Source organism: Tamandua tetradactyla, chromosome 8 (assembly GCF_023851605.1).
Source record: "Tamandua tetradactyla isolate mTamTet1 chromosome 8, mTamTet1.pri, whole genome shotgun sequence".
NCBI classification, from domain to species: Eukaryota; Metazoa; Chordata; class Mammalia; order Pilosa; family Myrmecophagidae; genus Tamandua; species Tamandua tetradactyla.
In genome coordinates this window covers 34362061-34380178 of record NC_135334.1, presented here as the reverse complement: position 1 = coordinate 34380178, position 18118 = coordinate 34362061, and the positions used below count along the sequence as shown (strand labels likewise).

Sequence of the window (18118 nt, the reverse complement as noted above, 5' to 3'; positions counted from 1 at the left end):
GAAATCAGACACAAAGGATAACACATTGTATTATTCCATTTATATAAAATGTAAATAGAAATAATCTATAGAGACAGAAATAAATTAATGTTGTGTATGGCTATAGAAGAATAGAGGGATTAAGAGGTGACTGTTAAGAGATGTATGTGGTTTTTCTTTTTGGAGTAATGAAAATGTTTCTAAAATTGATTTTGGTGATGAACGCACAACTCTGTAGGGATTATATTAAAAGCCATTCAGTGTAACATTGGATGGATTGTGTGGTATGTGACTATATCCCAATGAAACTGCTTTAAAAAAATAAAAATAAAAACAAGTCAATTGTTTATGTTCCCAAACCCTGTGCTGGTAAAACTTGCTGTTACAGCTGTTTAGTTAAAAATATATTCCATAAACCAATGAAAATTGAGTTAGAGAAGATCATTTTTTCCTATATAAACTAAGTTAAATGTTGAGAAAAACGCAGTAAAAGTGAGCAAATAAGTTGCTGTATCAGACAGGACAATTCAACAATAAATTATTGGAAATAAAAACATAAAAATAAAAAAACTATATAAGTGTCTACAGACTTTTGTTTTACTTTAAAGAAAGGGAAACTGAAAAGACAAAGCAGACCCTCACATAAAGAAAGGCCTTAGCACTACACCAAAATATTGGTGAGTAAATTTATATGTTTACTATAAGTTAAAATTTATATGTTTACTACAAGTTAAAATAAAGCGTTTGCAGTATGCATGTACCTTTTATTATTATTCCCCAATTTAAGTGACTTTTTCCAATTAACAACCAACCACAGCTTCCAATTATATCATCTAAATGGGTTTCTACTATAGTTTCTGAACTCGTTTGATATTCTAAATTTTATTCTTGCTCTACAACATAGCTAAAGTGATATAATACTGCTCTCTTGCTACAGAGTAAATGCATTTGTAATGGAAATGTAAGACTCAGCAACCAAGGCTATTAGACCCCAAATACAACAGAATGCTCTATTTTATGATGCCACACTGTGAAATAGACTGTTAGCGATTGCTGGGTGAAACAGGTATGCCTCTTTGCCAGTATCCTTAGTGTATGGGCACAAATAAAGGAGAGCCTATTCCATATAGAAAGATAAAAAGTACCCTCCAAGAATTGTCAACATTGAGTCTCATTCTCATGAAAAGCCAACTTTCACAAAAAGGAATTTTGGCTTCTAAGAGATCTTGAAAAATAAGAAAATAATTGAAAAATCTTCAGAACATAAGTTAGGGAAGATATTTAAAAGTGAAAATAGAATTCAATACACAAAAACTAGCATGATCAAACAAGGCAACACATTTATTCACTTATTTCTGGCGCATAAAGTAACAGATCTACTTTCTAGCCCTAGAATTTTTTTAATGTCAGAGACACACTGAATAAGAAGAAATATGAAGACTTTGTCCAATGCCATGTTGATGGATAATCAACTAATACCCCATGTGAGAATTTTGCTGTTTTCCACATCTACAGTTATACAAAGCCATACAGAAGTAACCATGGCTGTAGATATAAAACACACATATGCACAAATGCAGGAGAAAAATATACCCACTAGAATGAAAGATCACTATCCTATTAATGCTAGAGCACTACTGAGACTGATGAAAAACATCACAAACCATTAAAGGATGAGAGACGAAAAGAAAGCTATACAGAAAAGAAAATTCATTTGACAGAACTTCTGAAAACATGCATATTCCAAAGTTTCTTAGTATGAATAAAATATGAGGCTTGGAATTAAGATAAAAATGGGAAGAAGAAACTGGTTTCTGATGCGGGAAACATTCCTTTTTTTTCCTCCTTCTTCTTATTTGTACACTTCATTTTTTGGCACTCCAAACAAAACAATCATTGTAAAGTCTGTGTGTATACAGTAAGTTACATAAACCAATTTAAAGTTAAGACAAAGAAGGAAAAAATCTAAAGATACATGTATCAGCATTTCTTAAATTCTAAATATTAAACACTAAATCAAATACCATTTGATTACTTACCGAAACAATATGTTCTCAAAATATCAAGTAGAAAGTTATCAGAAACATCAATTTTGCAATAGTAATCTGTTACTGAACATTTTCAATTTTTCATTTCAAGGATATATAAATATACAAATGTTTTTAGCAGATAACATGAAAATCTTCTCTTATGGTATCATAACATTTCAAATCTTACCTGATATTACTGTACCTACTTGTGCTTACTTTTGGTTACACCTTACACAGAACATCTATTTCTATCTTTTCACTTTCAATCTGTCTGTACCATTGGGTCTAAAATAAATCTCTTGTGAAAAGTATATAGTTAGACCATATTATTTAATCCATTCTGTCAATCTGCATCTTTTAATTAGTGAGGTTAGTCCTCTAAGATTCAAAATTATTATTATAAAACAATTCTTGGGTCCAGCATTTTATCCTATATCTATAAATACAGATATCAATATTTCTTAAATTCTAAATATTAAGTGCTAACTTAAATACCATTTGATTAACTTTCAAAACTGTGAAGCTTCTCAAAATATCAAGTAGAAAGTCATTACAAACATCAAATTTGCTACAATAATGATTTATGTTACTGAACAGTCAGTCTCAAATTTTGGATTTCTGGAAAACATGAAAATACAAATGTTTTCACAATTAATATATGAAAATCTGAACCACCAAAAATGGATATCTTGGCTAACTTATCCATAGGTATATTAAATAAAATATAATCATCATAAAGCTTGTGTTTGTACAGTAAATTTTATATACCATCTAAACCTAAGGCAAACCATGACAAAATAAAAAAATATAGATATCAGAATTTCTTGAATTCTACTTATTAAACCCTAACTTAAATACCATTTGATTAGCTATCGAAACTATATACCGTTTCAAAAAATCAAGTAGAAAGTTATTGGAAACATCAACTTTGCTACAGTAATAACCTATGTTACTGAACGCTTTCAAGTTTTTTATTTCAGAAAATTATAAAGATACAAATGTTTTTTACAATTAATATATGAAAATCTTATCTATTATGATATCATAACATTTAATCTATTTGATCTGATATTACTACAGCTATTGTGCTTTCTTTTGGTTACAACTTACACAGTATATCTACTTCCATCCTTAAACTTTCAATCTGTTTGTATCCTTGGGTCTAAGATAGACCTCTTATGAGCAGCATACAGATAGACTAATTTAATCCATTCTGTCAATCTGTGTTTTTAAATTAGTGAGTTTAGTCCATTAACAAATTTACTACTGTAGAAACAATTCTTAGGTCTACTGTCTTATCTAGTTCTTATTTATAAATCTATACATTCTTTTCCCTGTCTCACTTTTTATTCTTTAAAGTAACTTTACTAATACTCTTCCATTCTATAACCTTTTCCAGACCTCTCTCTGTAGTCTTTTTTTAGTCAACAGAGCTCCCTTTAATATTTCTTGCAGGGCAGGCCTGTCATTTGCCAATTCTTGCAGCTCTTGCCTATCAGTGAAGATTTCAGTCTCTCCCTCAATCTTGCAGTACAATTTGGTAGGATAAAGAATTCCTGGCTGGAAGTCTTTCTCATTCAGAATCTTAAATATATCATACCGTTGCCTTCTTGCCTCAGTAGGTGCCTACTGAGTAGTCTGAGTTCAGTCTTACATAGTTTTCCTGGTATGTAATAAATCTCTTTTCTCTTGCTGTTTCATGACTTTTTGCTTCTCTTCAAAGTCTGACATTCTGATAAGTTTATGCCTTAGAGTGAGCCTATGTAGATTTATTCTATTTGGAATAAATAAGGAAATTATTTATTTCCTAACCCTTATAAGGGTTAGGAATTTTCCCCCATTATATCTTCAACTAGCCTTCCTATCACTTTCTCTTCTCCCTCTGGAACTCCAAGAATTCTTATATTTGTATATTCCAGGTTGTCATTTCCCTAAAATCAACTTGCATTTTTTCCATCTTTCTTGCCATTTATTCTTTTGAACATTCAAGTTCATTTATCGTGTCTTCTAATCTGCTTATTCTTTTTTGTGTCTCTTGAAATCTACTATTGTGAGTCTCTAATATGTTTTTAATTTGGCCTATAATATCTTTCACCCCTATGATGCCTAATATTTTTCTATTTATTCTTTCCAATTCTTCTTTATGCTCCTCTAGTAACCTCTTGATAGCTTTCATCTCATGAACAACCTTAATTAGCTGCTCTGAATTCTGATTCCCCTCGGATAATTTAACTTGGTCGTTCGGTATCTATCTCTTCTTTATGCTTCCCAGAACCTTCATGATGTCTTTCATTTCTTTGAGTAATTTTAAGCAACTCTTTCAATTTCTGTATCTCTTCAGGTGATCTAACTTGGTCATCTGGCTGAGACACATCTGCCTGGACCTTCACTTGCTTTATAACCCTCTGCTGTAGGTGGGACATATTTCAAGGAATTTGAGGCTAGAGACAAAAAATATGGATTAAAAAATAAGTAACAAGGGGGACAAAGGGAAAAATAATTTGGGTAGATGGAAATGCTATAGTGGTCAATGAGAGAGAGGGGCAAGGGGTATGGGATGTATGAGCTTTTCCTTTTTATTTCTTTTTTGGAGTGATGCAAATGTTCTAAAAAATAATTATGGTGATACTCAGTTGAGCAAGTCTTATGGTACTATGTGATGCTATTGTGAGCCACTGATCTTATATCATGTATAGAATGATGTATGTGTGTGAAAATTTCCCAATAAAAATATTTTTTGAAAAAACATCTCTGGAACAAGCTATACAGAAACCCAGGTGAAAAAACTCAGGGAAGCTACAATAGTGAAATTGGGCAGCTCAAGATTATTTCATGAGGAATTTTTTATTCAATATCCTATTACAAGATATCAAGACAATCTCAACAGTTATTTGCTGAAAGGAAAAGCCAGAGAGGGGGCAAGCAATATAATGAGAGTTATAGCCCCATAGTAGGCATTTAATAGATGGGATCTTCATTACTCAAGTATTCAACCATCCTAGGCAAAAGTCATCACAATAAGAAAGATGAACTGACTTCTCATAAAATACGTATTTGTCATTTGTTTCTCTCTGTTTAATACTACCAGGCATCTCTGCCCATTGTGGTAATCACTTTGGTCAGTCTCTCAATGGTTGCTGGATGCTATAAATATTAGCTAATGCAATGCAAATATTAAACAAACTGAAATTCTTGTCATGGTATCATTTTTATTAGAAAAATAATATCAAATCTAAGTTCATGTGACTCATTCTTTGTTCTAAAAATTAGTGTAGAGTTATAATCTTAAATGTTCTAAATAAAAGATGAAACAAACTATCTTCATAATTTTTAGTTTCATTTTTCCAGATAATTCTTAACTTTTTCTTTTTTACAATAAAAGTTTGGTTTTGGTTTTAAGTATATGCACATTAAATAGTTATTTTCATACTCAGCTGGGCAAGTCTTACGATACTTGCTGAATTGATTATTTTATTATTTTCTCAACAACAATACTAATTCATTATCACAGGGAGGTTTATGTCAAGGGCATCTCTCAAAAACATGCCTAGCCAGCAAAGGGAAGCTATAATTTAAAGCAGGATAAATCATTTGATAAAAGAGTACTAAAAAGCAAAAGCATGCTTGATTTCAAAGGTGTATATTATTCTTCAATTATGATGATGTATCCTACACTTTGTTGAGTATTTCCCTAAACTAGCCCTTAGGTAGGGGAGCATTTGAGCAGCCACATACCCACATCAATGCCAACAAAGTGCTTTTACCTCTCATTGCTCATTAAAACCCATAAATAATCACTTGAAGAAGAAATTATAATATACTGTTGTTATGATACCTGGGATTTGACAAAGCTGCAGTTGAGAGAGCTTAAATGACTTGCTCAAAATTTCATTATTACTAAGTGACAAAACAGCAATTAGGACCTAGTTCTCCTGACTCCTAGCATAGCTCTCTTGCTGCCTCCTACATTTTAAACCATGAACCTACAGGAGAAAAAAGGAAAAGCAAATAAGCACCTAGTTTTACATATTCAACTTAACTCAGTTGCTAATCTCCTCCTTCTTCACCATTGTAAGCCCATTTTACTGGTCATTTCTCCTTTTTTTTTTTTTTCTTTCTTTTTTTGCTGGCCAAGCCCCGATTTTGTTCAAGTATCAACTTCATGCCTATGTTAACTCAGGGGTAAATTCTGATAAATCAGAAGTAAACAAGCTTTCTGCCACACATGGTCAGGTAATAAATATTTTAGGCTCCGTAGGCAAAACGGTCTCTATCATAACTATTCAACTCTGTCACTGTGATGTGAAAGCAGCCATTAATACTTAAATGTGTTTAGCTGTGTTTTAATAAAATTTTATTTACAAAATCAAGTGGTGGGCTCAATTTGGCCTAGAGACTATAGTTGCCGACCTCTGATCTAAGCTATTCTCACTATTCTTGCTAATTTCATTCCCCTTGCAAGTGAACAATTTATGAATGAGGAAAAGATTCAATTCTAGGTCATCTGGGGATTTCTGGCAAAGCGGCCCTTCAAAAGAAAAATAATGGACACTGTCACATCCACTATGATACCTGGAACTGAAATAGCCATATTGCAACCATGAGAAGGGCTAGCCGAGAACTGAGGAAATCTGGTATGGGAGTAGGAGGTAGACAGAACATCGTTCCTTGAAGAAATCACTAAGCTAAGTCAGCAAATTAAAGCTTTTGGAAATGGCTTTCCTTGAAACTTCTTTTACATGAGACATTGTTTTGGTTGTTCAATAACTTTCAACTGGGTTTTCTGCAGCTGTTTATACTAACAACATGCAAGTCTGGTAAAGTCACTTTCTCACATTGAACCACTTTTATTCTCTATCAAGTATTATCACCATCTGATCTTTTTCTTGGTTATTTGTCTACCTCACCTAATCTCCCAAAATATAAGCTTTAAAAGAACAAGAACCTTTTCAATAGTTTAATGCTATATTCCCAGAACCTAGAACTGTGCCTGACATATAAGATGCTTTCAAAAGATAATTTTGCATGAATGAATGTCCCCATTTTATATTTGTGATGACTTGACTCAGGGCCCATAGTAATTAGCGATATAGTTGAATCCAAGCACAGACCTTTTTGGTTCTCCAGTCCATGTTTTTTTTGGTTGTTTCTCTTCATTTACTATACCAAAGCAACCTCCACTGCTCTTTTTCATTTTATCATAATAGCATGAGATGTTTATAAGGAAAATCAGAAATTAAGTCATGCAGGCATGTAAAGGCTATGCCGAACTTTATAAGCAGAGAAAACTGCATTTTATTCTAGAGGTAATAGTTCTGTAGCTTGTTTTTATATAAAGCAATATACTTTTCAAAGCATTTCCACATCTATCACCTCACTTGTCTTTTCCACAAAACAGGTTAACCACATTTACAGACTACATTTAAGAGATGCAAAAGTAGAGGACTGTGAAGTTAACTAATTTGTCTAATTCCACTTAACAAGTTAAGGCTACCTAGGTTTAATGCAAAGACCACCTGACTAATGTTTTTTACAATTAGGACTTTAGAAAAAAAGATCAGTCCGATAATATACATAAAGTATACAAAAGTGGGAAGAGACTAGAGTCTAGGGACTAGAGAACAAAGCCTAGGGACCCATAAGAATACTATGGCAGAAATCTAGGCCAGAGGTGATAAAAGCAGATTGGCTACAGGGAAGAAAGTAAAGGGTTAATTATGTTCTCAAAGATTTTGGCCCAGGAGACACAAACAAAATAAAAAAGAAACAGTGCTGCCACTGACAAACTCTTGCAATTAACATCAAATTTGGTAGAGGAACTATAAAAAACTCTTAAAACAAATAAATGTCAGGATGAGAAAATAAAGAAAAATGGACAAAAGTATGGTATACAAATTCTAGGTCTGGGGCAGGAGCTCAGAAGGAATTCAAGTAATTACACAGCACCAAAAACTAACAGAATAGCACAAGGTACAACTGGGTAACTACAAGAAGAAAAGATGACAGCCTTCCTGCTGGTGAACACTTGAAATTCTACTTCTAGGCCATGGAAACATGAGTTCTCCTTGTTACAGAAGTGATCACTTCAAGTAAGAAGCACTAGAAAAATGCCTTAACAAGCCTTTATATCTTTGCACTATTTTAAGTACGAAAAACATTTTTATATACATTAACTCATTTTATCCGCATCACGTTCTTTCAGTCAGGCAAGAAATATTATTAATCCCATTTTACAGGTGAAGTTAAGGGCTCAAATATTATCAACTTTCAAATAACATTACAAACTGAAATGTTCATTAAACTAAATATCTTTTACAAAATCACAAAAAAAGTTTCCTTGCTCTCCAAATCCATCTTTTAAGAAAAAATCTACTTTTCTTGTCATAAACTTACCACATACATGCTCCCCAGCTATTATAAAGAAAGCTTTAACCTAAAACTTAATCATTCAAATTGGCAACTGAAATTCATATGCCGCTAATGTGGCAGATTTTTAATTTAATTAAAGGGCAAATTCTTCCTTCTTCACAACCTTTGATTAAAAACTGTAACAATCTTATAGGGTGTCAGGAAAACACTCAGCCCCTATTTCATATTTCCATACAGGGGAGGGAATTTCCCTAGGAGTGAAATTATAGGAAGAATACTCTTATTCTTTCTCCATCCCTTCACTTATAACTCACTAGAAAAGAAGAAAGTCTTATCTACATGATTAGTGTGGAAAAGCTTTATTGGTTCAGCCCTTTCCTCTCTCTTTTTCAGATCCAGTTGATTTGTAGGATCTAATAATGGGTTCAGCCCTTTCCTCTCTCTTTTTCAGATCCAGTTGATTTGTAGGATCTAATACATGCTCCTCAGTGTCTCGATGTTATAGGGATAGGCACTGTCTCTGTGCAGGAAGTATCCAATTGTCCAGCTCTGCCAGTGACAAGGTCGATATGTCTCTAATTCAGAGGTGGAGTATTAACAAGTCCACTTGGCTACAGAACTAAGGCTATGTTCTTCCACCAGTTTTATCAACAGCAAAGCTGACACTACAATCTCTATTTATCCTTTACCTCCTTTTTCAACTGGTTACCAAATTAGGAAGAAAAGACAGGGATGTTCTTTATCACTTCCCTAATGCTGCAAGCCATGATAAGAGATAAAAATAAACCAGAGAAGGGCTTTTTCCTTTTCCTCCATCTCCTCATTGTTGAAAGCATCTATTAAGAATACAGGGTCCACGGGTGGTTCAGTGGTAGAACGTTCGCCTTCCATGCAGGAGACCCAGGTTTGATTCCCAGACCATGCATACCCCCAACTCAAAAAAAAAAAGAAATCCATAGTTGTGGTTATTCTTACGCATTATATAAATATCCCTTTTTAGTTTATGATGTATTGGAGTGGCTGGAGGGAAGTACCTGAAACTGCTGAGTTCTGTTCAGTAGACTTGATTCTTAAAGATGAGTATATAAAAATAGAACTTTAACATTATATGACTGTGTGATTGTGTAAGCCTATTGTCTGATGCTCCTCTTATCCAAGATATGGACAGATGAGTAAAAAAAAATATGTACAAAAATAAATAAATAATAGGAAGGATAAGGGGTAAAATAAATTGGGTAGATGGAAATACTAGTGGTCAATGAGAAGGTAGTATGAATTTTTTCTTTTTTCTTTGTATTTCTTTTTCTGGAGTGACATTAACGTTCTAAAAAATGATCATGGTGATGAATATCCAACTATGTAATGATACTGTGAGCCACTGACTATACACCACGCATGGACTGTATGTGTGCAAAGATGTATCAAAAAAATTAATATTATTTAAATATTAAATATTTTTTAAAAAAGAATCCATAGGTATAGCTAATAAGTTGATTTTCACATATCAAGCAAACAATATCTGGTCATAATATCAAATAAGCACATAAGCCAGCAAAAGCACTGAAGACCTAATGATGGGAACCTTACAAATACTGAACAGGAAAAAAAAAATTGGATTTGCCTCCAGGAACAAGATCAAATTTTGACATAATCTCTAGTTAGATTAAACGGTTTCATATTTTAACATCCTTCTAGATTTAAAATTCTGAATTCTATCTAAACTTCTGTCTGTGGTTTGCATGGCATACTTTAAATCACGCTTTTTATCTGCTCTAACAGCTCAAAGAGCAATAGCAGCAAATCAATGAAAAAACATGAGCCTCTAATTCCTCACTATAAAAATGGGGATGTTACTGCTCAGAGTTTTTGAAGGAATTGAATCATAATCTATGTGGAATAATTATAAAAATACCTGATACACTTTTAGGTTTTTTCTATGGCCTTTTTCCACTAGATGGCGATGTTGCATCAATAAAATCAAAAGTTGACTCAAATGCACCCAAGAGAAGTCTGGATTTTATTTACTGCTAGAAGTGAAATGCATAAAAATTTAAATCAAAGGTGTTTTCCTGGCATCTGATCAGCTGACAGATGAATCTCTGGACATATAAAAGGAGAGGCTGTGATCATTTCATGCTCTGTGAGAAATGAAAGTGTTGATAATACTATATCCTTAGATCATTTCATTTTAAATCTTAATTCATTTTAATAAAGAAATGTAGAAAAGCCTATGAAAAAGAAATTTTATAAGGAACAGCATATGTTTATAGCTAAAAAAAAAAATAGTTACCTCTGCTCCCAAACTGAGAGAAATGATCTCATCCTCAAAAGCAGAATGTGTGTCAATATGGGCAGGAATTCCTGAAATGGAAAATAGAATAACATGTCACTTGACTGTTTCATTTAGCAGATTTAAGACAATTCTAAATACAGTTTCAAACTTATTATGGTGAAAAAATTATTTGGAAATCAGGAAGTTACTATAATTTCAGTTATAAGGAAACACTGAATACGCCTAAATTAACACCTTTAATAAAGTAAATTAAAGGAAATCTAAACTAAAAATATCTTAACTTCAAGTTAAAGTGCCATTGCAACAGGATTCTAAAATCAAGCCTTGAGAGCCACTACTTAACCAGGACACTTCGCCAACAGTATCCCAAGAGGAGGGTGTGGAAGATAAATAACAAAGTAAGATACTGTCCCTGTCCTCAAAGAGCTAAAAGACTAAATGAGAGGCAGATAATAAGTAAATATAATACAATATGATAAATGAAGAGAAGCAAAAAATAAAACCTCACAACTCCTGCCATTAATAAACCTGTAAAACCATTTGATTACTATAAATACCAAATGAAGTTGCTGCTAACAAATGCAAGAAATCAATAACCTAAAGATTTTTCACTAACATCACCCTAGAATTATGTCTTCCAAATTTTCCAATCAGAAAAGAGCAAGATCATCCAACTAAGCCCAAACCTCCAATTAGCCTTCATCCATCTATCTGAAAATTATTTAGTTTCTTCATTATGCATGCCTCATGTTTTCCAGGCAATCTTTCTCCTCTATCTAAATAAAACATTGAGAGAACAAAACGAAAATCACAGTTACATATTTGTGTCCGTCTGCTTATACTTTAAGATCCAAGTTCCTCAATGGAGTGAAGTGTAGACTTGCAAGGCATTAAGGTTAACACAGGTAACAAACAAACAAATGAATCTAAACTGTTATTTGAGCTAGCAAATAATATCCTTCATTGCAGAGAGTTATTTAACCTAATTCATTTATTATATATATGTCTGAAATTTTAAAAGAAGTACTCACCATGCCCAGGTTCATACTGGTTTATAGTCAACTGATCAGGTTTCTGCTTAATGTAACCTTCCTTCAACCATTCCTCCAAAATGTTATCACAAATGTCAGGAAGACCTGTAGACAATAAACACAGAGGTGAAAAATATTAACCTATTAGCTCTATGTTTTACCCAAGAATAAAAAGAAGTCACTCTAATAAATACCTCATAGCTTTTAATTTAACTGTCAGATCTAATAATATAACAAACCCTTAAAAATCCTCTTAAGAACTTTTTAAAGTTGTTTTTAACAAACAAAAAAATCCAGTTTTGATATTCTTTAAAACAGCAATAAAATTATAAAATGTAATATGTTGTTTACTGGAAATCAGCCTGATCACACTCTTTTTTTGTTATTTTACATTATTCCACTTATTTTTAAATTTAATTATTATAAATAATTTTCCTTCAAAAAAACCCCATTTCAAAGTAGAACTTATGACTAAAGGAATAATAAATTCCATTTCATGAGGAGAGGAAAGCCTTAAATAAAACCAAAATCATCAAAATAAACTTAACTCCAACAAAAAATTATACCAGAGGATTAATACCCCAAATATATAATAGATTTTTATAAATCGATTAAGCAACTCATTAGAAAAAATTGCAAAGGATGAAAAGGAATCCACAAAGAAGGAAAGAGAAATAGTCAACTTTACTAATAATCAGGAAACTACAAATTGAAGTCTTAAAATACCACATATTGGTAGGTATAGGTGGGGGGGCGGGAGTTACACACTCGGTGAAAATATATTGACACAGCTGTTCCGGGAGGCAATTTGCCAGTATCTATTAACAATTTTAAATGAACATTATCTTTGCCACAACAATCCCCTGTCCTAGTAATGCCCCTTGAGAAACTCTCTCATAGTGCCTATAGAGTTGTATACAAAGATATTCACTGCAGCATCACTCGTAAAAGTTAAAAAACAGAAATAACTTAAATATCTATCAATAAGGAATTCATTGAATAATCTATTATGGAGCATTCTGTAAAATTAAACACTATATATAGATCTCTAAGACATATTGTAGAGGGAAAAGAGTAAGTTGCAAAGATATATACAATATACGAATATACAATATACCCATTACAGTGTAACACTACACATGCTATCAGCTGTGGGCTTTTATAGATATTTGGATGTAAACTCCTTTGTTAAAAGATTGGAAGGATATATACTAAACTGTTAATGGTACATAGTTCTGAAAAGAAGTACAAGAATAAGGATAGTGGTCAAAAGGAACTTTAGCTTTATCTCAATGTTTGAAAATTTTATAATAAAACTGCATTATTGAGTCAGTGGCAGAACTCTTGCCTGCCACGCCAAAGACCCGAGTTCAATTCCCAAGCCTGCCCATGCAAAAAAAAAAAAAAAAATTCCTGCCTTATTTATGTTTTGAATTTAACTGACTACTTTGAAAGTTTACTTACAAATGACAACAATCGTTTATTAACAATTACTTACCTCCAGGTAACGGCTTATCTCTATCTACATTGTTGTTCTCATAGTGGAATTCATAGCCAAAATGCTTTACTCTTCTATGTTTTAAAGATTTTTGAACTATATATATGAAGAGAAAAAGTAAACTTTTAAGAGAAGGAGAATTGTGTCAACATTGAGTAAGAATTAGTTTAGTAAATGATAACTTCTGTTAACTGCTAAATTTTCACCTTTAATAAATCTAACCAATCTGCCTGGTACCTCCTGTTCTTTCAGATCTAAAATTCTAACAAACGCTTAAAGAGTTGCACCCAGTCACACAGAATGTCACTCACAACACTGCTAATCATGTGGAAAGAATCAGAATAGACACCTAAGAGCATAACAGATTATATTAAGATTCACAGGATAGTTTATTTCTAAATAAAAGTTTTAACTATAATATGCAAATATCCCCAGGAGAGTCTTACAATATTATAATGGTATGGTACTGAATTGCTGATTTCTTATAGGTAATTTCCCTTGTTATGGCAAGGACAAAATAAACTAATATATGTGAAAGAGCTTATAAATGCTAGCTATACAAATGTTGGCTAATAAATACTAAGCCATTTGGAGCTGAAAACTGATAACTATATAAATGTTATTCACTTTTAATGCTCCCAAGAATTGTTGATATGACTTGACTACCACTGGATCCCAGCTATTTTTGGTAATTTTGAGGAAATATTAAGACTTTTAATAAACCAAAGAGGAGGAAAGGAAAGAGGAACAGTGAGATGACATTTTGTAGATACTTTTAAATATCAGAATTTAAAAGTTCTACTTACCATTTTGGTTGTCTATATTCTCTGTCCAATTAATGCTTTCCAAAAGCATTTTTTCATCTTCAGAAGAAATAATTTCTTCCACTACCATGAGGCCTGGAGGTAAGGCTTGAAGCCCTGACTCTTTCCATTGTGCTGTGGGACATCAAATTAAAACAGTCACATACAAAACTCTACACAAATAATTTTGTCCAATATCCACTTATCAATTCATAAAATTCCCAATCCTCATTTTCAGAAATAAGAATTCTAAAAGGCACATGACATATTAGAAGTGCAAAAATGAAGACTGCACATTTTGTCCACGGCAACCACCAACAGCAAATAGAACAATATTTATTAAAGCATTCGTTTGAACATGATTACATCACTTTTCAAACCTCAAAAAAGAATAAGATTTCTCAAAATATCCACAGTATGCCCCTCTATTTAATACAGGAATTTAAATACTCATTTTTGCTCTTCAGCTCTTATTACTAGCTCTGGTCAAGTACAGAAAAATGTAAAATAACATATAACTTTCTAAAGAGCTAAAGATAAGAGGACAGGATGAATTGCTTGGCATATATAAAAATAATTTAAATCCTGTGTCCTTCAAAGTCTTAGATGGGTCCACTTCAAGAAGGGAAAGAAAAAAATTGGTCTAATTTTTTAGTAAATTAGTATAACTCACATTTATGTTAGAGATCTGATCAAGCAGTTCTCATCACTGAATCATTCTTTAACAAAAATAATTAAATTTTATTAATAAAATTTCAGAAATATAAATATTTCCAATCACTTGACAAATATTTACCAAGTAAACACTAGCACTAAGTGCCAAACTTTTTATATTATTCATTCAAATTACATAAGATGGAAGTATTCATAAAAACAGGTAATTTATATAACAGGTAATTTATATTTAGTTTTTTTCTAATGAAGACTAAATCAAATACTTAGTTTTTAAAAAAAAAAACTAAAAATGCCTGCTGTATTTGTTATTCAGTATCTATCCACTAGTCACAAATATCAAAACGTTCATGACATAGTTCTTTCAATTAAAAATGAGAAGGTTGTAAAAGTGATCACAACAGTCTTAGAAGTACATCTGGATCTAATATAGGATTTCAAACAAAGAACACTCCAAAACTCACTTTACTGCACTTAATAGTATTCACCATACTGAATGGTGGAAAAACATGACAGCATTTTCTGATTAATATTCACTACAAAACTGTCAATTTTTAAAAACTCATTATAAATGTAGAATATGGAGATAATCTAGTTTTTAATCAGTAAAGCTTAAGTCAGATTTAAAATTTAACAGATATAGACACCAAAAAAGAGAAGTATATATTCAAAAATATGTGTTTATAAGTTTTCCTTTGCACATTATTTTACAAAAACAAACTTGGTCAGATTATATGCTCCTAATCACCGTCCCAGGACATCTAAACAGAGTTCTTTTATTGCCTGCCTTGGTGGCAATAAATAATAGAAGGATATTAGACGTCTAAATCAAAGTTCATCTCAATACATCTCATTTCCATAGGGCAGAGTTTACAAAGTGAAAAAAATCCCTGTAGTAATTCTATAAATCAGACTATAGAGCTATTATTTAATATAATTGTTTTTAAAATTAATAATAAAAATAAAATTTAAAATTCAGTTCCTCAATCATACTAGTCAGTAGCTACTGTATTGGACAGATATCGAACATTTTCATCATCCAGGAAAGTTCTATCGGATGGTGCCACTACAAAGCTTTATGTATCTTTGGAGGCTAAGGGTAGTCCTCTATAAATATAAAGTTTGGCACATAATCTTCTGGTTCACAATTAATTCTGAAGCGATCAGTTGAAAGTTTCTAAGCAAACACTGTGAAATAAAATTGGTGCTCTGAATCATCAACATTAAACTTTTAAAAACACAATAAGGAGGTAGATTCTAAAATGAATAATATGCACAGCAAACATATTGCTAGATTGGTGGGATCACCTCCTCATAGGCAGGCTATGTCATATTCAATTCTAATCCTTCAACTACTGATCCCTTGCCTGCCACAAACCAGGTGCTTAATGAATGTTCGTTAAATGAAAAGGTACTGCTTACCTGATGTCCTATTTTATTTCAAAAGAACTGAGCCCTCTTCCCAACTTAGGTCTATGAAAAGAAAACTCGCACAATAGCAAAAAACATTTTAAACAGATACCCATATGATAATACCTTTTTCCACAAAATTCAAGTACAGAACGATCTTTTGTCCTAAGTCATCCAATATCGCTTTTCCATTGAGGGCAACATAGGCTTTCTTGGATTCTTCCATAGTTTTGTATTTTACAAATGAGTAGGGCTTATTAGGTGGCATTAAGAGAGCATCTATGAGTCCACATTTCTCTAAAACTGGAAGCAGTTGTTTTCTACTCACACCATTGCCTAAACCACCATTAGCAACAACCAGGCTCTTAAAAAAAAAAAAAGAAAAAGAAAGTAACATGAGCAATTGGTATACTGATAACCTGTTTATTTTAATAAGATTATATTTTTACAAAGGTGTTACTAAGAAAGATTAAAGATTTCTTTATGATGGTTATTTGGTTTAATTTCATACAAAATTTGTAAATCAATTTACTATTTGGAGACTAGAAAATACCTTTATGTTGTAAATAATACTGATTTTTAAACAACCTAGTTCTACAAAATATTCTTTTCTTACTTAATGACAAGAAATGCAAATTAAAACATAACTTTTTTATTGCTCATAATTTAACATAATTATAGGGAAAGAGCAGGGAGAGAAGATAGCAAAGGTACAAGCAGTATCATAATACCTGCTTTGTACCAGAGGCTGTGCTTTTATAGGCTTGATTCTCATTAACATAATCTCTACAACAATCCTATAAAGCAGGCAATACTAGCCCCACTTTAAAGAGTAAGAAACAAAAGATCAGAAAAATTAGGGCAAAGTAGTGATTGGAAGGACCTCCTTCAAGCCCATTTTTGTCATTTTCCAAAATCCACATTTTTTATACAACCATTATACAACTTCTACTAAAAACTAAAAGTAAAGGTTCTAGATCCAAGAAAAAACAATTATTAGGTTTTATTCAACAGAAATTATGAAATTTTCCTCAGTGTTCTAAGTAATTCAAACTTCCTTTGCAAGTTTTATGACGATTTGCAGTTTTCTGATGCTTATTGCTTAATGCCCTTATAGTCTTTGAACTTAAAAAACATTCTACATGGTCTTAAGATCTTCAATTTATGATCTATGATGTCTAAAAACTTTGAAGTATATCAAAAGTAAGCCCTTTATGGCCTGCTTTCATCAATTTCATCATTTGTCAGCAAACTTTTTCTAAAAATGGCAAATAAATATTTTAGATTTTGTAAGCCATCGAAGTCTCTGCTGCATGGTCTTGTTTGTTTTTTTTAACAACCTATTAAAAAGGTAGAAACTATCCTTAGCTCACAAATTAGATTCAGCCCGAGTGCAGCAATTTGCCAACCCCCCATTTATAATAAACTCAAGATTAGTATACAATGTTTTAATTTCATATACACAAACTGGGAACATCTTGAACCTTATTTTAAAAAGAATACAACAGATGGGTGGTTCAGTGGTAGAATGCTTGCCTTCCAGCAGGAGACCTAGGTTCAATTCCTGGATCATGCACCCCCCCAAAAAAAGAATACAATAGAATTATTATAAAATTGGATAATAAATAAAACCGTTCTGTCATGAGCGAGCCAATACTTGATATATATACAAGTATACACATGCATATAATAAATAAACACAATTCTACAATACATATGCAAATAATAAGCACAATTCTACCATGCTATATGATATGATGAAAAAGTCTCAGATAGCTTGCCCCTGAACCTCATTTAATGAGGTTTATTAATTAAAGTACCAAAATAGCTTGATTATATGCAGCCATGGTTACAAAAACATTGTCATCTTCTCAAATCTAAGGAATAGCAGTGGTTTCAAATTGCCATGCGTCCACTGTCACATCTAGGAATGTAGAAAGATGGTGAGGCATGACTCAAGGAATACTAGTGTCCACAAAGATGCTGTCCAAGGCAAGCTATGCAAAAATGAGCACAGTGGGGGAGGGAATGGA

At 32.3% G+C, this 18118-nt stretch overlaps 1 protein-coding gene across 4 annotated transcripts in view; it reads right to left on the bottom strand.

Moving 5' to 3' along the window:
• ALKBH8 (alkB homolog 8, tRNA methyltransferase) overlaps positions 1-18118 on the bottom strand; it is a 115236-nt gene that overhangs the window by 86253 nt on the left and 10865 nt on the right. For all 4 annotated transcript variants that reach the window (XM_077113079.1, XM_077113078.1, XM_077113077.1 and 1 more), the window contains exons 3-7: positions 16212-16449; positions 14007-14138; positions 13201-13296; positions 11703-11807; positions 10669-10739 (exon numbers count right to left, since the gene is read on the bottom strand). In XM_077113079.1, coding sequence (XP_076969194.1) covers positions 10669-10739; positions 11703-11807; positions 13201-13296; positions 14007-14138; positions 16212-16449 — 642 coding nt within the window. The remainder of the gene's footprint in view (positions 1-10668; positions 10740-11702; positions 11808-13200; positions 13297-14006; positions 14139-16211; positions 16450-18118) is intronic.